Genomic DNA, 22,382 nt, shown 5'->3' on the forward strand with positions numbered 1-22,382 from the left:
ATGATTTTGGAATGAGATGTTCGACGAACAGTTGTCCACGTACTTTTAGCCATGTAGTGTATGTGTGTCTCTCTCCATATTCCATCTGCTCATTATTTCAGGATCCACTTTAGACAAACTTGTGTCCATATCAATTCCTCTCTCCATCCATATTCTGTCTGCTCGTCCCTGCAGGTTCCTGGAATTGGAGAGCAGTGGGCAGCGCAATGAGGTGCGTCTCCACTACCGCACCAAGGGTCAGAAGGCCCACACCGAGGTGTTTCCCTACAGCCTGGCAGACGGACAGTGGCACAAGGTTTCTGTGGCTGTCAGTGCCTCCCACATCATACTGCACGTTGACTGCAACAGGTAGGCTAAATGTACTGAGATATAAACATGTTTAATTTAATCCAGTATTATTCCCAGTATAAACAACCTATAATAAGTAGGGAATAGGATGACTGAAGAGGGTGTATTTTAGTGTTAGAGGCATTATTACCAATCAATTTAATCAAATATGTGACTCACCACCTGGATTTGGTCTTGTTTTTTTTACATTGGATAAAAGTAGAGACTCAGAGCTACAAAATGGTATATCATACACTGCATTTCTGAGTAACAATGGGAAAGTAATTATGCTTTGGAAGTTGATGAACTTGTAAACTCACTTTTTAGAATGTTTTGGTATCTAGTGAAGAGCTCTTCTTTGTCTACACCCATTCAGCATCGTTGACACCCTCTTAAGCTTGAGCCCCACCCATCTCGTTTCGCTCTCGGAGCGTTCAAAGCGCACACTTGACGCTCTGGATGATTTGTTTACCTCTGGATAGCATGAAAACAGCCTAACCAGTTCTGCTGGCAACAATTTCATGACTCTTTTTTTGCTGACGTTTACTGACACCGGCCATATTCAATGGGTGTTTTACACTTTAGCTTAAGACATGTATGTAGCTAGCTAGCTAGGTAAACAATGAACCTAGCTAGGTAAAGAACGTATAAGATCACACACGTCACGTAACGTTAGCTAACGAGCCAGCCAGCTAACGTTAGCTAGTTAAACAACAATGAACATCGTGCCAAATCATGTCGCTAGTACCCTGCATGAATCTGCTGGGAGCTAACCAACCAGGTTCAATGTTAACTAGCTAACATTAGGCTCTAACTTGCAATGCAAACGACTCTGGGATACGAATAATAACGTTATACTAGGGAGCCAGCTAGGGAGCCAGCCAGCTAATGTTGGCTAGCTAGCTAACAGTACACTTTAGCTTGAAATGAAAACACTCTGACAAAATCAGAAACTTGTAATATCTGAAAATGTAGCTAGCTAGACTATCGTACCCGTATACATCATCATGCATGATGGATGGTTCTCCCTGTCACGGATGCCATGCCACGGTTGCCCTTAGTTTGAAGATGTAATCCGGTGTTTTCTCCATCTCTTTAGCTATCACACTCCAATTCCACTGATTTCAAAACTCGATCCTCCAGAAAGTGGTGAGCAACACTTACGCAGCTCCACTACACAATACATTTTTAAAAAAAAGCCTCGTTCAACAGGATTACCAACACAGACTGACCAACTCAAATAGACAGAAGCCCTCTGTATGGCAGACCAATCCAAACTCCTCTTTCGGCAAGTCTAGCCCACTCATTATCTCAACCAATCATGGCTAGTGGAAAGGTTGCTGATTTTTTCTGTGGCTTAACCAACAAGGCTCATAACTGTAAAGTTTTATTCGTATTTACAGATGGCATATACGTTTCTTATTAAGGGACATGAAAGTTCATATGTTCCAGAAGGCATTTCTACCAAAAAACACATTTTGATAAAAACATTTTTTTAAAGAATGGCTCTCCTGTGGAGTCATGACTTGCGACATATGCGTAGTTTCCTGAAACGGGTCACATATTATTACTGTTACAAGCTTTAGTGGTAGTAGTATTAGAAGGTGTGGTGTGGTTGGCAAATACAGTATGTATTATGATGAGCAATAATCATGGTTTGTGGACCCGTTCCTGTCTTTCTGTCTCTGTAGGATCTATGAGAGGGTGGTAGAGATCCCATTCATGGACATCCCTGAGGACACAACCTTCTGGTTAGGGCAGCGGAGCAGCGCCCATGGCTTTTTCAAGGTAAATATTACGTTTTGTAAAGCTGAAGACTCTTCATGGTGGCTTAGGTTTGACGGTGTGGCATAAACGGTGCTGATGCTGCTTAATAAATTATTCAAATAATTGAAGAGGAAATGAAGCGCGTTGGCTCATGGACGTTGTTTTCCCACATGCCACCCTGGTACGTACCCCGCACCCCCCTTCCCATCCTCGGTTGTTTAGCCCTGGACTTGTTTTATTTATTATGGCTGGGAATTTAATTGCTCGCATTTTCTCAAGACTGCCAATGTAATTTGTGCATTCTTTCTCGTTTCTCTCCCTCACTGCTAAGAATACATTTACAATTTTGTCCCATAAATTGTTTCTCCCCTAGTCTGCTGCTGTATGCATTGCCACCGTAATTATCCCACTAACACTGATTTGGGAGAAATCATTAAACTCTCTGGACCGTGCTCATTAAACATGGTCCATTGTTTATCAGACATGAAGACATGTATCACCCCTCACAGCGGTTTAATCCACATGGGAACATCCTTCCCATATTGATAACTTAGAGTATAATGTCAGCTTTAATGTCGGATTTTACCCATTTTAACCACACTGGTACTACTTTTTGTTTGCTGTTGGGCAGAACGTGTATGTGTGTCTGTGTGTTGAACTGCGTGTGTATAATTTTGTGTGACGCTCCTGGCTGTTGCATTTACTCTGCGTTAATTGGCAGATGAAAGAAGACTTGGAGGTCACCCACTAATCTTGACGTGTGCCCACCACACCTCCCCCTTTTGTGCCTCTGAAGCCCTGATTAGTGCTGGGAAAGGAAAGCCACATCTCATCTAAAGGAAAACCCCTTCATTAACAATCAGACATTCTTTCTCTCGGTTTGGATGGGGGTTTAGAGGAAGCAAAAATTGCATCCCCAGCAGTATAGTGGCAAACACTTTGGGATGATACCCATTCAGCAGTTCGATATTATAGCATCCTACATGTATAATATACCTTGATGTGTGTGAAGTAGAAGTCCATAAGATGATTTATTCACAATTGATTACCAATTTAGTTGCATTTAGATCTTAATCTTTCATTAAAAGACACTGTGTGTGGTTTACAGCTGTAGTCTACATCTGGAAAGTAATCATACACTCAATAACCTTTCACACTAAATGCACACATTCATCAGTGATACATACATGCATTATCGTCCCTAGTCTAATGGTTTTTCAGCCTTCCACTGAGTTAGTCTAAATTACCAGGAGATGGAAACATATTTAACAAAACATGACTCATGCCTGCTTCCATCTCGCATGATGTTGCCATGAGAAATCAGCTAATTGGTTTCTTTGGATTTGAATTCATGGCCAGTAAATTAAAGTGGCAAGACAATAAAAAATATAAAAAATATCATAAGTTGCGTGGCTCCACTTCTGTAAGAGAAGTACATGCACTCAAGGAATGAGATGGGCCAGGTTTCCATGGTTACTGAGTGTCTGGATGTGTGCTTCGACCACACGATGATAGGCTATACAATGAGGATACCTATGAATCAAATTTAATGTGTATCTCATAGCTATGCTTATCAAAGGGAATCAGAAGAAAACAGAAATTGAGATTACATTCATTATTGGTTCAATTTACATCCCATTTCAGTCCAATTAACTCAACGGACATCAGGCTGTAACAGTCCAGAGAACACATTAACTAGAATAAAGAATAATAGAATAGAATAAACTTGTCAGACTCCCTCCCTTCTATTGAAACATATATTTCCAGTAACAGTTTTCACTAAATATTTAATACAGTTGTTTACTTATAGCACAGTATTTATTGGGCTTTGTGCGTGACTTGAGGTGTGTGTGTGAAGAATATTAGACCATCTCTCTTATCTATTTTCTACCTATTGCACATGTAGCTGTCCTAGCTTCTCTTTATATAGCACCATCCACGGCACTGTGATGACGGCTATCCTCTCATTTAGGGGTGCTATCTGTGATCAAGTAGGACACATTTAGTCAGACGAGACAGTACGCTCTGTGCTGGCTGTAACTAAGCCAGTGTTTTTTTCTATGTGTGTCTGCAGGGTGTAATGCAGGACGTTCAGATATTAGTCATGCCTCAGGGATTCATCTCCCAGTGCCCAGATCTCAACCGGAGTAAGTCCACACCGTAGGAGGATGCTGAGGAGAGAACAGCTCATAATAATTGCCAGAACGGAGCAAATGGAATGGTATCAAACACCTGGAAATCATTTGTTTGATCTATTTGATACCATTCCACTACTTATTGGTGCAGTCATATAAAAATGTTATTCATCTGTAACAAAGTTATGTGTAAACATGTTGTCTCTGTGGTCTGTTCTTTTCTAGCTTGCCCAACCTGCAATGACTTCCACGGACTGGTGCAGAAGATCATGGAACTGCAGGATATCTTAGCCAAAACATCCAGCAAGGTACTGTAATGTGTCCTGATCATAAACCTTTGTTGTCAAGGCTGATACCTCAGGCTATTCATTTCTGTTTCAACAAGTTTCATTCACCATCAAAGGGCATCTATGGTCTACCTACAGTCCCTTTGGAAAGTATGCAATATTTTGATACGTTACAGCCTTATTCTAAAATGGATTTAAAAAAAATAAATAATCCTCAGCAATGTGTCGTGTCTTTACTATCATTAACTGAAGACTGATAGGTTTTATCAAAGATTCTCTGTAATTAGTTACTATGCGATCAACTGATTAATCACGTAACTAATTAACTAGGAAGTCGGGGCACCAAGGAAAAATATTCAGATTACAAAGTTATTTCCTAAAATAACTTTGCAGATATTTTTATCTGATCAATTAGTCTTCGAATTAATGAATTATTTACTGTACCACACGTTAGTCTCATTACAAACGTCTCGTTCCAAATTGTTGGTTATCTGCACGAACCCAGGCTTCACTGAGTCATCCATGCATCAATTGTCTTAAATCATTTATTTATTACTAACTAAGTAATTCACAGAAATGCATAAACAAACAAACATGGTAAATGTGGTTACATGAAATGATAGGAGAATGTGCCCTAGTGGGCTGAACCGGCATGGCGGCTTGTTTGACAAGAGGGGGAGTGGGGGTCAACTAAGAAGTCACTACAGTTAATGATTATAACAATTGAAATGCTAATCCTTTACACATGAACGCTCACTCATTCGGGAACAATTGCAATCAATATATATATATTTACACTCAGTATGTCGTCTTGATCGCTGGAGAAAAGTTTGTCTTTCGTAGAATTGTCCGTCTCTCTCCCTCTCTCTCTCTCTCTCTCTCTCTGTCTTGGTTAGAGGGGATAGTTAAAAGTGACATTCGTTATAGAATGGATTTTTCGGCGGTTGTCGTTCTTCGCGTTCAATGATACCGAATTCCTAGCTGCAGACTAGTAATTAATATCAAAGACTTGTTCTCATTCTATCGGTATCGATAGTCTAAGAGTTTAACCACGTGGTATGGTTAAAAGATTCTGCAACCTTTAGCCATCTCGTAATTGAGGTAAGCTCGGTCTGGTGATGATTTCTCAAAGTTGGGTTTTATTCGGAATGTTCCAGAATGTCTGACCCTAACTTGGCTCAAGAGCGGTCCTCTGATTTAGTTCAAATCCAATTCCCTTTTTGAGTTTTCCTTCATTAAACAGTCCAAAATCACATTGTAAAATTGTGTAAACAGTATCATACTCACTCATTCATCTTATACAACAATTAGATGTAAACCTTATATCCGGGGCTATTATATAAACAGGTTTATGGTCTCTCATGAGCTTCCCAAGTTGTGACAAACGGACCAGTTCGTAGCTGGATTCTTCACCGATCTTTTACACTTTCTCCGGAACATGAAATTTGTTCGTACCTCAAGTTCTGTGAGGTGGAAGGATTTCCTTTGTCTCCATGAAAAACTACTCTCTATATCTGTGTGTCCATGAGGTCTTCTCAGGAATTTACGACCTCTGACCACAGAAGCCTAGTTTAAGGAGGCAAGGGGGAGGCAGGGAGAGGGGGATGGGTTTGCTATACCCAAAGAGGCCAACGTCATGACAAATGTACACACAATACTCCACAATGACAAAGCGAAAACACGTCTTTAGAAACAGAAATACCTTATTTACATAAGTATTCAGACCCTTTGGTATAAGACTCAAAATTGTTTCCATTGATCATCCTTGAAATGTTTCTTCAACTTGATTGGAGTCCTCCTGTGGTAAATTCAATTGATTGGACATGATTTGGAAAGGCACACACCTGTCTATATAAGGTCCCACAGTTGACAGTGCATGTCAGAGCAAAAACCAAGAATTGTCCGTAGAGCTTCGAGACAGGATTGTGTCGAGGCACAGATCTGGGAAAGGGGACCAAAACATTTCTCAAGCATTGAAGGCCCCCAAGAACACAGTGGCCTACATCATTCTTAAATGGAATACGTTTGGAACTCCAAGACTCTTCCTAGAGCTGGCCGCCCAGCCAAACTGAGCAATCGGGGGAGAAGGGCCTTGGTCAGGGAGGTAACCAAGAACCCGATGTTCACTCTGACAGAGCACTAGAGTTTCTCTGTGGAGATGGGAGAACCTTCCAGAAGGACAACCATCTCTGCAGCACTCCACCAATCAGGCCTTTATGGTAGAGTGACCAGACAGAAGCCACTCCTCAGTAAGAGGCACATGACAGCCCGCTTGGAGTTTTCCAAAAGGCACCTAAAGACTCAGCATGGTGGTGGCAGCATCATGCTGTAGGGATGCTTTTCAGTAGCAGGGACTGGGAGATTAGTCAGAATTGAGGCAAAGATGAACAGGGCAAAGTACAGAGATCCTTAATGAAAACCCGTCCACTCAGGACTTCCGACTGGGGTGAATGTCCACCTTCCAACAGCTCAACAACCCTAAGCACACAGCCAAGACACAGGAGTGGCTTCGGGACAAGTCTTTGAATGTCCTTGAGTGGCCCAGCCAGAGCCTGGACTTCAGAGCCTGGACTTGAAACAGAAGGAACATCTCTGGAGAGACCCTGAAAATAGCTGTGCAGCAACTCTCCCATCCAACCTGACAGAGCTTGAGAGAATCTGCAGAGAAAAATGGGAGAAACTCCACAGGTACAGGTGTGCCAAGCTTGTAGCGTCATACCCAAGAAGACTCAAGGCTGCAATCGCTGCTAAAGGTGCTTCAACAAATTACTGAGTAAAGGGTCTGAATACTTATGTAAATGTGATATTTCAGTTTGGTATTTTAAATAAATTAGCAAAAATTCCTAATAACCTGTTTTTGCTTTGTCATTATGGGGTATTGTGTGTAGATTGATACACTTTTTTTTGGGGGGGGGGGGGGGCAGTTTTAGAACAAGGCTGTAACCTAAAAAAATGTGGAAAAAGTCAAGGGATCTGAATACTTTCCAAGGGCAATGAATATGACTCTACTTTGATGATGTCATACACTGTAGATCTCCTTTAGTGCATGGTTGACTGTAGCAAGGCTTGTAGTAGAAGGCGTTTTATATGTAGATCAGTGGTCACCAACCTTTTCTGAGTCAAAATGCAAGCTGAGATCTACCGCTCAGACTTTTTTTTAATGACTTAGAAAATGTAAGCCTATGCAACATTAACCAATCAAAAACAGTTCTGTAGCAATGCCATTTGTGCAGTAGGCTATAGGCCCAATACATTATCATTGCATAATGGCTAATCTTGAATTGCCTTGCCATTGTTGTTCTTCTCAGATCATTTTGAAATTATATTTACAAAATGTAGGTGTATGATCACACTGGTAATAGATCATTTGTTGTATTACTTATGAGGCACAGCTGAGAGAGCATAATAATAATAACAACGCAAGCTTATCGGAAATAATTTGCTATACTCATTCATTGCAGGGCTGGTTGTAATTGTGAGTGGAAGTAGCGAGAACGTGCATTTTATGCCTTATAAAAGTGTTGAACAAAGTGTTGACAGTGCTGAATAACAATTTGAACATGAACATACTTTAAAAAACAGCAGCCGTTTGCTGTATGTGTTGTCTCTCTCTAGTCATGGTTTTAAGTTTTGCTGTGCGTTCAAGATTTATTTTTACAGTCTATGGCCCAAGGAAACTGTGCAGACACAGTGGTCTGAGCTATCTGATTGGTCAGCGCTAAGCCTATAGATTCACTTGATCTTCTCTGGGCCTGCCCGGTAGGCGGAGTTCTACCTTCAGACACATGAAATGGTTAAGAATGGGAACACTTTGCCTTTCCGGGGCTAGGGCTGCTGAATCAAGTGCACCTCCAGCCAACAGCACGAAACAAATAAAAAACATAGGAACGCAAGGCTTTATCGTTGGGTTTTTACAGAAATGTTTGGTGATCGACTACGAATGCCTTGGAGATCAACAGGTTGGTGACCACTGATATAGATGGATTATATGCACCGATCTGAGACCCTCTCCCTCCCTCCATCCCCGTCCCTCCCTTTGTATCTGGGCCTGGCTTGGCCAGCTGTCCAGAGCAGAGGAGATGATGAATAGTCTGGATGGATGCTACTGTGAGAGGACCTGCAGCGTCAAGGGGGTCGTCTACAGAGAGGACGAATCATTGACAGATGGCTGCAGGAACTGCACATGCACGGTGGGCTATATCAGTGTGTGTGTACTGTGTGTGTGTACAGTACGTGTACACTGACTGTACAAAATATTATGAACACCTGCTCTTTCCATGAAATAGACTGACCAGGGGAGTCCAGGTGAAAGCTTGGATTATTGATGTCACTTGTTAAATCCACTTCGATCAGTGTAGATGAAGGGAAGCAGACCGGCTAAAGAAGGATTTTTAAGCCTTTAGACAATAGAGACATGGATTGTGTATGTGTGCCATTCAGAGGGTAAATGGGCAAGTCAAAAGTTTTCCGTGTGTATCAAGAATGGTTCACCAACCAAAAGACATCCAGCCAAGTTGACACATCTGTGGGAAGCATTAGAGTCAACATGGATTAGTATCCCTGTGGAACGCTTTTGCCACATTGTAAAGTCCCTGCCCCAATAAATTGAGGCTGTTCAGAGGGCAAAAGGGGCGGGGGTACACTCAATATTAGGAAGGTGTTCTTAATGTTTTGTCCACTCATTGTATATAACTGGTGTGTGTATGTGTGCGCACGCGTGTCTGTGTGCGTGCATTTGGTTTTACTATCCTTGTGGGCTAGTCCATCTGTACAAGTGCCGACATTTCACCGGTCCCCATAAGGAAAAAGGCTATTTTAGTGATTGTGGTTATGGTTAGGGAAAATAGTATTTTGAATGGGAATCAATTTTTTTGGTCCCCACAAAGATAGTAAAACAAACGTGTATGTGTGAGTGATTTAAATCCCATTGTTGACCCTGCCTATGTTTTTGTCTTCTGTTAATCAATTGTTGTTGGTGGGGGGGGGGGGGGGGGGGCAGTACTCCATTGTTGATGGCTTATGTTCTCATTACTTCATTGGTTTGAGAGGAGAGTTGCCCTAGATATTTAAAGAAAACAGGATAGAAACACTGAGGAATAATAGAAAACATACACAGTAGCTAGGATTAAACAGAGCACCAGGACTCAGCTATGCTGGACAGACCCTCTCAAGGGTCTACTTTCCTCTTCAACAAGTATGTCAAAGGAGCGTAAATATTTATGAGAGTGCTGGGGTTATTTACCACAACAAAAGAGATTTCACCTCTGTCTCTCTCCCAGCTATAGGTCATGCATTACTTTCTATGCCACTGGACTCCTGAAATGAGCCAATGGGGTGGATCTGTGGCTTAGCACCTGCAGCTGAGAAACTGAGGAGATCACATATTTCTCAGTACATTACATTGGTATAATGTGAGTAAATCACATCTCTCACTATATTGCACCTAATTACTCTCGACAGATGATAATTATCGTCTGCGATTCGTTCCGCCCCGTTTGTCTAATGAATCATCGGTGCTCATCGACGTGTCACTTCTCTGATGCAGACTGCAATTACGCCATTAGATAGACGTGTTCGTTACCTTATGTGTGGCAATTAGCCGCAACCTTTGAAACTCAAAGGTCACAGCATTAAGATGTTATCAATTATGGTGGATCAGTCACATACAGTGGTTCTTCCTTTAAAAGTTGCATCATACTGCAGCACAGCTTGCAGGGTGCTGCATAATGGTATGGCACGTTGGAGTGCATGACGTCATAGTATTTTACTCTCAGCCATGGTCTCCATTAATGCTAGTTAATTTTAGTTTGACCACCAGAGAGCATCTTTGAGAAGTTAAGTTATTGAAATGACATGGAGCTGTAGACCTAAGTGTCCTGTTTACTGTAGCTGTTTTAGCGTAACTTACTTATTGGCATAAAGGCCTACTTCAATATAAAGTATATCAATCAATCATTCATTTGTGCGTGTCATCACACAGCATACTGTAATGGTCTGGGTGTAGCTGGTGCAGAGGAATCAGGCGCAGGACAGCAGAGATGAGTAACACAAGTAACCTTACTCAAATATTCCAATAACATGTCGTAAATACCGAGCCCACAATAACGAGAGACACATGTAAGGAGGGGTTAATACGGTAATCGGGGGGAAGCTGTAACCTGTAGCAAACCTCGTTCAGTCTCCTCAGGACTTTGAATGGCCCCACAAACCGCGGGCCCAGCTTCCGGCATGACAGGTGGAGGGGCAGGTTTCGGGTCGAGAGCCAGACCCGGTCCGCCTCACTGCGGTGGCAGTGTTATCATGCTCTCCGCAGCCGATGTGAGTAAGAACTTTTAAACAGGTCAACATTCAAATGGATTACCAGGATGTGTACTCCGAGCATGCACTGACCAACTGGAAAGTGTCTTCACTGACATTTCCAATCTCACCCTGTCTGAGTCTGTAATGCCAACATGTTTCAAGTAGACCACCATAGTCCCTGTGCCCAAGAACACCAAGGTAACCTGCCTAAAAGACTACTAACCGGTAGCACTCACGTTTGTAGCCATGAAGTGCTTTGAAAGGCTGGTCATGGCTCACATAAACACCATTATCCCAGAAGCCCTAGACCCACTCCAATTTGCATACCGTCCTAACAGATCCACAAATGATGCACTCCACACTGCCCTTTCCCACCTTTCCCACCTGGACGAAAGGAACACTTATGTGAGAATCTTATTTATTGACTACAGCTCAGCGTCCAACAGTATAGGGCCCGCAAAGCTCATCACTAAGCTAAGGTCCCTGGGACTAAACACCTCCCTCTGCACCTGAATCCTGGACTTTATGACGGGCCCCCACCAGGTGGTAAGGGTAGGTAACAACACATCCGCCACGCTGATCCACAACACAGGGGCCCCTTAGGGGTGTTTGCTCAGTCCCCTCCTGTAGTCCCTGTTCACTCATGGCTGCACGGCCAGGCACGACTCCATAAGTTTGCCGATGACATAACAGTGGTAGTCCTGACCACCGACAACAACGAGACAGCCTATAGAGTGGAGGTCAGAGGCCTGACAGCGTGGTGCAAGGACAGCAACCTCTCCCTCAACGTGATCAAGGAGATGATTGTGTACTACAGGAAAAAGAGGACTGATCATGCCCCCATTCTCATCGACGTGACTGTAGTGGAGCAGATTGAGAGCTTCATGTTCCTTGGTGTCCACATCGCCAACAAACTAACGTGATCCAAGCACACCAAAACAGTCGTGAAGAGGGCACAACAAAACCTATTCTCCCTCAGGAGACTGAAAAGATTTGGCATGGGTCCTCAGATCCTCAAAAGGTTCTACAGCTGCACAGTTGAGAGCATCCTGGCAGGTTGCATCACTGCCTGGTATGGCAACTGCTCAGCCTCCAACCACAAGGCACTACAGAAGATAGTGTGTACGGCCCAGTACATCACTGGGGCCAAGCTTCCTGCCATCCAGGACCTCTATACCAAGTGGTGACTGTTCTCTCTGCTACCGCACAGCAAGCGATACCGGAGCGCCATGTCTTGGTCCAAGAGGCTTCTAAACAGCTTCTACCCCCAAGCCATAAGACGCTTGAACATGTAATCAAATGGCTACCCAGACTATTTCCATTGCCCCCCTCTGCTCTTATCTATTGATAGTCACTTTAATAACTCTACCTACATGTACATATTACCTTAATTACCTCGACTAACCAATGCCCCCGCACATTGACTCTGTACCGCTACCCCCTGTATATAGGCTCGCTATTATTATTTTAATGCTGCTCTTTAATTATTTGTTACTTTTATATTTTAAGGTATTTTTCTTAGCTGCATTATTGGTTAAGAGCTTGTAAGTAAGCATTTCACTGTGAGTGTAACGGCTTTCCTCCTCTTCGTCTGAGGAGTAGCAAGGATCAGACCAATACGCAGCATGGTAAGTGTCCATGATACTTTAATAATAACTGAACACGGCTCAATAAAAAAATAAATTGAATGGAAACAAAAACCGAAACAGTCCTGAATGGTGACACAAACAACAAAACAGGAAACAATCACCCACGAAACACAGGTGGGAAAAGGCTATGATTCTCAGAGACAACTAACGACACCTGCCTCTGATTGAGAACCATACCAGGCCAAACACAAAACACAACATAGAAAAACGAACATAGACAACCCACTCAACTCTCGCCCTGACCATACTAAAACAAAGACATAACAAAAGAACTAAGGTCAGAACGTGACAGTACTCCCCCCCCCCCCCCCCCCCAAAGGTGCGGACTCCGGCCGCAAAACCTGAACCTATAGGGGAGGGTCTGGGTGGGTGTCTGTCCGCGATGGCGGCTCTGGCACGGGACGTGGACCCCACTCCATCATAGTCTTTACCCGCTTCTTAACCCGCCTCCGTGGTGCCTTTCGAGCGACGACCCTCGCCGCCGACCTCGGACTGGGGACCCTAGCAACGGGCCCCGAACGGAAAGGAGATTCCAGCTGAACCAGACAGGTGGGAGACTCTGGCAGCTCCTGACAGACGGGCGGCTCTGGCAGCTCCTGACTGACGGGCGGCTCTGGCAGCTCCTGACTGACGGGCGGCTCTGGCAGCTCCTGACTGACGGGCGGCTCTGGCAGCTCCTGACTGACGGGCGGCTCTGGCAGCTCCTGACTGACGGGCGGCTCTGGCAGCTCCTGACTGACGGGCGGCTCTGGCAGCTCCTGACTGACGGGCGGCTCTGGCAGCTCCTGACTGACGGGCGGGAGCACCTCGAGGAATGAAACAGAGAGACAGCCTGGTGCGTGGGGCTGCCACCGGAGGCCTGGTGCGTGGAGGCACCGGATAGACCGGACCGTAGAGGTGCACTGGAGGTCTCGAGCACCGAGCCTGCACAACCCTACCTGGATGGATACTCCCCGTCGCCAGGCCAGTACGACTAGGTGGAACAGACCGCACTGGGCTGTGCTGGCGAACCGGGGACACCGTGCTTAGGGCTGGTGCCATGTACCCCGGCCCAAGGAGACGCACTGGAGACCAGATGCGCTGAGCCGGCTTCATGGCACCTGGCTCGATGCCCACTCTAGCCCGGCCGATACGAGGCGCTGCGATGTAACGCACCGGGCTATGCCTGCGCACCGGGGACACTGTGCGCCTCACGGCCTAACACGGTCCCTGCCCGGTCCACCTCTCTCCATGGTAAGCACGGGGAGTTGGCTCAGGTCTCCTACCTGACTTAGCCACACTCCCCGTGTGCCCCACCAATACATTTTCGGGGCTGCCTCTCGTCCCAGCCGCGCTGCCGTGCTGCCGTGCTGCCTCCTCATACCACCGCCGTTCAGCTTTCGCTGCCTCCAGCTCTGCCTTGGGGCGGTGATATTCCCCAGCCTGTGCCCAGGGTCCTTCTCCGTCCAGAATCTCCTCCCATGTCCATGAGTCCAGAGATTTCTGCTGCTGCCCGATACCACGCTGCTTGGTCCTTTTTTTGGTGGGTGATTCTGTAACGGCTTTCCTCCTCTTCGTCTGAGGAGGAGTAGCAAGGATCGGACCAATACGCAGCGTGGTAAGTGTCTATGATACTTTAATAATAACTGAACAGGACTCAATACAAAAATAACAAAGTGAATGGAAACGAAAACCGAAACAGTACTGAATGGTGACACAAACAACAAAACAGGAAACAATCACCCACAAAACACAGGTGGGAAAAGGCTACCTAAGTATGATTCTCAATCAGAGACAACTAACGACACCTGCCTCTGATTGAGAACCATACCAGGCAAAACACAAAACACAACATTAGAAAAACAAACAATGACAACCCACCCAACTCACGCCCTGACCAAACTAAAAAAAAAGACATAACAAAAGAACTAAGGTCAGAACGTGACGGCAAGGTCTACACCTGTTGCATTCAGCGCATGTGACAAGTACAATTTGATTTGATGTGTGGTTTCAGAGCGAAGCCAGCTGCGAGCCTGCCACCAGGCACGGTGGATGACATGTTTTTCCTGCACAGCAATTTGAAGAAATCCAGTGACGAATGGACTGTTTTTGTTTTAGTATTATTATTTGTTTTCTAATATTAGAAGATTCTTTAAAGCAATTTGAGTTGTCAATGTGCCGTATTGCATTATGAAAAAAAAGAAATATCTGTTCTTAATTTATGAAAAGGTTTCTTATTAGTTAGATGTTGACAGAAATGCAGACAAATTAATTAATGCAGGAAAATAAGAATAATAACATACTGTCTGTAATACTGTCTGTCATACTGAACTCATTAAGAGGTAGCTTCTACCTTCAATATAATCATTCATTCAGAAGGTTAAACCCATAGGTCTTAGGCCTGCATAAATACAATTAGATTGCCAAATTTATTTTTTGTTAGGTTATAATAATCCATGCCTTCGGAGAATGTTATGAAGTCCGAAAGTTAAACGACGAGTTAGAAATGTGGCTGTCAGAAGTATTACAATGAAAATGAACTTTTAATCCGTCTGTCTGCATATTTCAAGACATGGCATGTAAGGGTGCAGTGAGATGGGTTGGACGATACTTTTCTCATCAACCATCTTGAATAAAACGTATATTTAAACTGAAAATCAACCATTGTCAGCCTTAAAATGTTTTATTATCCAAATGTTGAACTCCGGGACCACCCGCAAGCAATTATTTTGGGGTTGCCTGTGACTTCCAGTCTTTTCTCTCTCCTACAGAACGGCACGGTGCAGTGTGAGACTATCTCCTGCCCTCCCCCTCAGTGCCCAGCGGACACCACGCCTGCCTACGTGAAGGGTGCCTGCTGCATGGAGTGCCAACGTGAGTGAAGTGTTTTAACATAAACACGCACAGATGGACACACGTATGCACACACATACACATATAAACACTCCTCTTCTCACACACTCAACACAGAAACACCAGAGACACACATAGCACGCCTCCACAACGGCTGCCTGGCAACTGACCTGCGTTGCTAAGCTGCTCCCCAACACACCTCTTGAGATGCTCCATACTTTTGCATATACATGGACCAAACAATTATTCAACAGCCAGCTTCTCAACCGGGGTGGCCACATTGACACAAATGGGAAATAGAATTCAGGGGTCGCAGGATGTGCGATGAACTAGTTCCTGTTTACAATAGACAGGATGATGCTATGAGCCGGGAACTCGTCCAAGGACTTTCATTGAGTTTTCTTTCTAAGAAAATATGTAAAATGATGAAATTGAAGTTGGAAGCTGTTGGAGTATCCTTGTGTCTGGCTGAGTGGACTATGAAACATTAAGATACATGTCTGTGTGTTTTGTATTTGATCAATAGCCATTTGCTATATACGCTAAAACTTGTTGTGTATTTGAGGTTTAAAACTGCTTGTCACGCCCTGACCTTAGAGAGCCGTTTTATTTCTCTATTTGGTTCAGTCAGGGTGTGATTTGGGGTGGCATTCTATGTTGTCTATTTCTTTGTTTTTGGCCGAGTTCCCAATCAGAGGCAGCTGTCTATCTTTGTCTCTAATTGGGAGTCATACTTAGGCAGCCCTTTTTCCCACTTTCTGTTGTGGGATCTTGTTTTTGCACAGTTGCTGTTAGCCCTGCAGAACTTCACGTTTGTTTATATTTGGTTGTTTTTTGGTGTCATTTTTAATAAAAGAAAAATGTACGCCTACCACACTGCACCTTGGTCCATTCATTCAGACGAACGTAACAGAAGATCCCACCACCAACGGACCGAGCAGCGTGGTCAGGAGGACTGGACCTGGGAGGAAATCCTGGAGGGAGCAGGACCCTGGACAAGGGCCGGGGAGTATCGCCGTCCGAAGGAGGAGATGGAGGCAGCGAAAGCGGAATGGCGACATTACGAGGAGTTATACCAACAAAGCAAGCACGAGAGGCAGCCCCAAATAATTTTTTTGGGGGGGGCACAAGAGGAGATTGATGTCAGGGTTTAAACCTGAGCCAACTCCCCATGCTTACCGTGGGGAGCGTGTGACTGGTCAGGCACCGTGTTATGCGGTGATGCGCACGGTGTCTCCAGTGTGCATTCACAGGCCTGTGCGCTCTGTGCCAGCGCCCCTCATTTGCCGGACTGAAGTGGGCATCCAGCCAGGACGGGTTGTGCCAGCTCTACGCTCGAGACCTCCAGTGCGCCTCCACAGCCCAGTGTATCCGGTGCCTGTTCCACGCACCAGGCTTCCAGTGCATCTCCCCAGTCCGGTGAGACCTGTTCCACGTACCAGGCCTCCAGTATGTCTCTGTTACGCACGCCTCTGTAAAGAGGGAACGCAATACCCTGCTACAACTCAACTCTCCGTGAAGTGAAAGAGGTATGGACTGTAGGTGTGAGTAAGGATGACAAAATGCAGAGAATTTACCGTTACTAGGAATTTATTCCTTCACACGGTAATATGGGGAAAAGAGGCTGACCGGAACCAAAGCAAAGAAAGTAAATCTCAAAGCCCCCTCTCCTACCTAACCTGCCTACCCACTACCTATCTAACTTAGAACCACCTGATGCGCTAACCAAAATACAGGGGGTGGTCCGCCCAGGTCTTACCTAGTGTGCCTAGACAGTGAATATACTACGGGTATATGTATGCCTGCGGGCCTCATGCCTAAGCACTCCCTAGGTGCCTTCCCCTTCCCCCTGGGAACAAATTAAACAGAATAACAAACAATCCACTTCACTACAAAACTGAGAAAAAACTAACTCAGGCCATTAAAGAAGCTCTGACAAAGCAACAAACACAGAACATACCAAAGCTGCTACCAACAACAACTCACATAGTACATAACAACGACCAATATGCTATAACCCTCAGCCATCAACCTCCTCTCTCAGCAATGATCTGTATCACAATCAATCTCTCTCCTGAACAATAGAACACTGGCTTTTATAGCTTCAGAAGGCATTGGAAATTGGAGACAGCTGCGTCCTGACGAGGGGGCGGGGTCAGCCCTCCAATTCAACTCCAGCCACTTTAATAATGGGAATTGATGGGAATGGATGTCAAATATATCACTAGCCACTTTAAACAATGCTACTTAATATAATGTTTACATACCCTACATTATTCATCTCATATGTATACGTATATACTGTACTCTATCATCTACTGCATCTTTATGTAATACATGTATCACTAGCCACTTTAAACTATGCCACTTTGTTTACATACCCTTACTCATCTCATATGTATATACTGTACTCGATACCATCTACTGCATCTTGCCTGTGCCGCTCTGTACCATCACTCATTCATATCTTTATGTACATATTTTTTATTCTTTATCCCTTTACACTTGTGTGTGTGTGTATAAGGTAGTAGTTTTGGAATTGTTAGATGACTCGTTGGTTATTACTGCATTGTCGGAACTAGAAGCACAAGCATTTCGCTACACTCGTATTAACATCTGCTAACCATGTGTATGTGACAAATACATTTGATTTGATTTGAATTAATCGTGGAGTCGACCAATCAGCTGCTGGGGGATTTCAGGAAGCCATCTCCTGAAACACACTCAAATACACAAACTACAACAGAAACTGGGGAACGTAACAGTCTCCCCAGCCAGGCTTCCAATACGTCTCCTCAGTCCGGTGAGACCTGTTCCGGTTCCACGTACCAGGCCTCCAGTATGTCTCCCCAACCTGGTAAGCCCTGTGGCAGCTCCACACACCAGGCCTCCAGTACGTCTCCTCAGTCCTGTGAGACCTGTTCCGGCTCCATGTTCGAAGCCTCTAGTGATGATCCATGGCACGAAGCCTCCAGTGATAATCCATGGCCCGGAGCCTGAAGTGATAATCCATGGCACGAAGCCTCCAGTGATGATCCATGGCCCAGAGCCTGCAGTGAAAATCCAGGGCAAGGAGCCTCCGGTTCCACAGAAGCGGAGGGATCAGCCTAGGGAGCGGGGGCTACGTCCCGAACCGGAGCCGCCACAGAGGGTAGATGCCCACCCGGACTCTCCCCTATAGGTTCAGGTTTGCGGCCGGGAGTCCGCACCTTTGGGGGGGGTACTGTCACGCCCTGACCTTAGAGCTGTTTTATTTCTCTATTTGGTTAGGTCAGGGTGTGATTTGGGGTGGGCATTCTATGTTGTCTTTCTTTGTTTTTGGCCGAGTATGGTTCCCAATCAGAGGCAGCTGTCTATCCTTGTCTCTGATTGGGAATCATACTTTGGCAGCCCTTTTTCCCACTTTCTGTTGTGGGATCTTGTTTTTGCACAGTTGCTGTTAGCCCAGCAGAATTTGACATTTGTTTATATTTTGTTGTTTTTTGGTGTCTACCACGTTGCACCTTGGTCCATTCATTCAGACGAACGTAACACTGCTTCTGAAGTTTGTAATTTCCACTTGATTTTCCCTGACAAAATGTATCAACCCCTACAAAAATTTTCATTAATTATAATCCACATAATAATTCACATTTCCTTCTACTGCGGGATTATTTTCCTGCTGTAGCAAACTGGCTCAAATTAGGATCCTATATCTGTACATGCTGTATGTCACATATTCAAAGGTTCTCTCAACTTTGTTTGCTCTCAATAAGACATGGCTCTTGTTTTTGTCTCTTTTGTGGCTACCTATACCTTATATATACAGTACCAGTCGATAGTGGGTTAGTACCCACAAAATACCAGTCTCAACATCAACAGTGAAGAGGCGACTCCACACCTTCTAGGCAAGAGTTGCAAAGAAAAAGCCATATCTCAGACTGGCCAATCAAAAGAACAGACACTGGACAGAAGAACTCTGACTAGAAGGCCAGCATCCCGGAGTCGCCCCTTCACTGTTCACTTCACGGACGTTGAGACTGGTGTTTTGCGGGTACTATTTAAGGAAGCTGCCAGTTGAGAACTTGTGAGGCATCTGTTTCTTTCATTTCTCAGAACAAGAATAGACTGACGAGTTTCCAATGAAAGTTCTTTGTTTCTGGCCATTTGAGCCTGTAATCGAACCCACAAATGCTGATGCTCCAGATACTCAACTAGTCTAAAGAAGGCCAGTTTTTTTGCTTCTTTAGTCAGAACAACAGTTTTCAGCTGTGCTAACATAATTGCATAATTTTCTAATGATCAATTAGCCTTTTTAAAATGATAAAATTGGATTAGCTAACACAACGTGCCATTGGAACACAGGAGTGATGGTTGCTGATAATTGGCCTCTGTACGCCTATGTAGATATTCCATAAAAGAAATCAGCCGTTTCCAGCTATAATAGTCATTCACAACATTAACTATGTTTACACTGTATTTTTGATCAATTTGATGTTATTTTAATGGACAAAAAAATAGTTTTTCTTTAAAAAACAAGGACATTTCTAAGTGACCACAAACTTTTGAATGGTAGTGTATATGAGGCCTGGGTGGGTTAAACAGTACATACATACTCTCACATGTAAATTGAATTCACTTCAAACTCACACTCTACAAAACCTCGATTAGCTTAGCTAGCTAATCAGGCTGTGTTGATGTAAACACTCTCACTCCATACCCACTTCATACCCAACTGCACTGCATTGGTGGAGTGGGTCATAAGGCCTGTAAACATCCTAATCTGACATCAACACACTGGTATTAATCCTCCTGCTAGTGTGTCTCTACCGTGTCTCTGTGTACAGCGCTTATCTCACTTAGGTAGACAAACATAGGGTTTATTGAGCTCGCTTTGGTGTTAGACACAAAGACACAGCTCCCTCTCCAAATTAAAACCTTATCTGTTGACATATTGTACAGTATCCTCCTCCACGGAGCGGGAGGCAAGGAGCTAGGTTCTCGTTCTGATGACTTGTCAAACACAATGTTTAATTGCGTTGTCAAAAGTTCATCATTGAGTTTACTTGTAATCACCATTCTAAAATACTGGATGTAATGTATGCAGTTTATTCAGTTTTACTACTGTAGTTATTGTGCAGATGTAGGAATTCACAGTTTGATTGAAGTGTGAAGTGGCTTAGTGCTAGTCCTATATAGTGCTTTCCTCCAATAATTCTGATAACCAGGTAGCCTATCCACTCAAACCTTCACATCAAACTGACACATTTAATATGATGTTCTGCCCAAGTAAGAGTGACATTGAAGTCCAATGCTCCAATTCTATTTTCTGATAATAAAGATTGCCATGCCTGATCCCAGTGTGTCTCCACACCACCACAGGTTGTCACAGACTGCCATACTGAAAAGTGTGTGTGTGTGTGTGTGTGTGTGTGTGTGCATGGCGTGTGTCTATTTTTAGCTGTATGCCATTTCGGAGAAGAAGAGTTGGTGGAGGGAGATCAGAAAGCGGTGCATTATAACTCTGGCAGATGCCAGCTGTCTGAGTGCAGGGTAAGTAACACGACAGCCCTAATAAAAACATACAACAGTTTTTCTGCAGTACTGCTTGCTTAAAACTCCTTCAACTCTTCTGAAAAAATACAATAATTCAAGCAAACAAGCGCTAAAAGTGTATTTCAGTGTTTTAATTTTCATCTTGATGTGTATGACGGCCTCATTAAATACTGATTCCTGACTGGAGCTGCGCTCCTCAGGCCAGGGGCTAAATCAGGCCTGAATGAGAGACTGTGGTGGGCCGTCAACATCAGCTAAATGTATTGATCCGTTGGTTGTCAACTCTCCATGTTTATCTATTGCTCTCTAAGGGGAAAGTAAATGGGCAGAACTGAGTAATTGAGTTTCCATAAGGGTACCAAACTGTCACAGCATGTCAATCACTCCAGGGTTTGATCCATCCTCATCAAATATATCTCCTGTGGATTCATGCATGGCCCTATAGATTTTATACAAAAATACATATATTCTGCATTGTTGGGAAGTGCACGTAAGTAAACATTTCACTGTTAGTCTACACCTGTTGTTTACGAAGCATGTGACAATTAAGATCTGATTTGAGACTGATGGATGTACACTCTTAGAAAAAAGGTGCTAAGTACTGTACAACCATGCAGGGTTCTTTGGGTTGTCCTCATAGGGGAACCCTTTTTGGTTCTGTGTAGAACCCTTTGCATAGGGTTCTATCTAGATCCCTCTATATAGGGTTTTTCAAAGAACCACCTGTATATAGTTCTACCTAGAACCCTCTATGAAGGGTTTTGCCTAGAACACTCTGAAGGGTTTTTACCAAGAACCAGTTTATCATCTAAAGGTTCTTCCTAATACCATCTATGAAGGGTTCTACCGAGAACCCTTTTATCTTTGGTGGGTTCTTCCTAGAACCCTCTATGAACGGTTCCACCAACGTTATTAGCCTTTAACATGTAAAATTTAAGATAATACATTACATATCTCATTAGGCCTTTTTTAAGGCCTAGTTATTGTCACGTCCTGACCTTAGTTCCTTTTTTATGTCTCTATTTTAGTTTGGTCAGGGCGTGAGTTGGGGTGGGCATTCTATGTTTTGTTCTGTGTGTTAGATTTCTGTGTTTGGCCTGGTATGGTTCCCAATCAGAGGCAGCTGTCAATCGTTGTCTCTGATTGAGAACCATACTTAGGCAGCCTGTTTTCCCACTATGGGTTGTGGGTAGTTGTTTTCTGTGTCTGTGTTTCACCATACAGAACTGTTTCGATTTTCATTGTTTCACTTTGGTTATTTTTTATTCAGTGTTCAGTTATATTTCATTAAAATGGACACTTACCACGCTGCGTTTTGGTCCGATCTTTCATACTCCTCATCAGATGAAGAAGATCGTTACAGTTATACCCTAACACAGCAGTGTTAGGAATCTCCTGGTTGACAGGCCACATCAGGCCTGCAAGTCACATGATGCTGTCTTGCAAATGTGACGTGTAATTCTATTGAAATCGAGCCAGAGTTAGGATATCCAAGAAGTGGAATTGTTAATCACCCTTGACCTGCATTCAGGGTGACTGCCAGGGTAGGA

General features: G+C 44.0%; 1 protein-coding gene across 2 annotated transcripts in view; it reads left to right on the plus strand.

Moving 5' to 3' along the window:
- Positions 1 to 22,382, plus strand: part of LOC139415642 (protein kinase C-binding protein NELL2a-like) — a 92,838-nt gene that overhangs the window by 14,646 nt on the left and 55,810 nt on the right. For both annotated transcript variants that reach the window (XM_071163760.1, XM_071163765.1), the window contains exons 4-10: positions 175 to 348; positions 2,019 to 2,115; positions 4,169 to 4,241; positions 4,455 to 4,537; positions 8,578 to 8,706; positions 15,216 to 15,318; positions 20,738 to 20,829. In XM_071163760.1, the coding sequence (XP_071019861.1) occupies positions 175 to 348; positions 2,019 to 2,115; positions 4,169 to 4,241; positions 4,455 to 4,537; positions 8,578 to 8,706; positions 15,216 to 15,318; positions 20,738 to 20,829 (751 nt within the window). The remainder of the gene's footprint in view (positions 1 to 174; positions 349 to 2,018; positions 2,116 to 4,168; positions 4,242 to 4,454; positions 4,538 to 8,577; positions 8,707 to 15,215; positions 15,319 to 20,737; positions 20,830 to 22,382) is intronic.

The sequence above is a fragment of the Oncorhynchus clarkii genome, chromosome 1 (genome assembly GCF_045791955.1).
Source record: "Oncorhynchus clarkii lewisi isolate Uvic-CL-2024 chromosome 1, UVic_Ocla_1.0, whole genome shotgun sequence".
Taxonomy (NCBI): domain Eukaryota; kingdom Metazoa; phylum Chordata; class Actinopteri; order Salmoniformes; family Salmonidae; genus Oncorhynchus; species Oncorhynchus clarkii.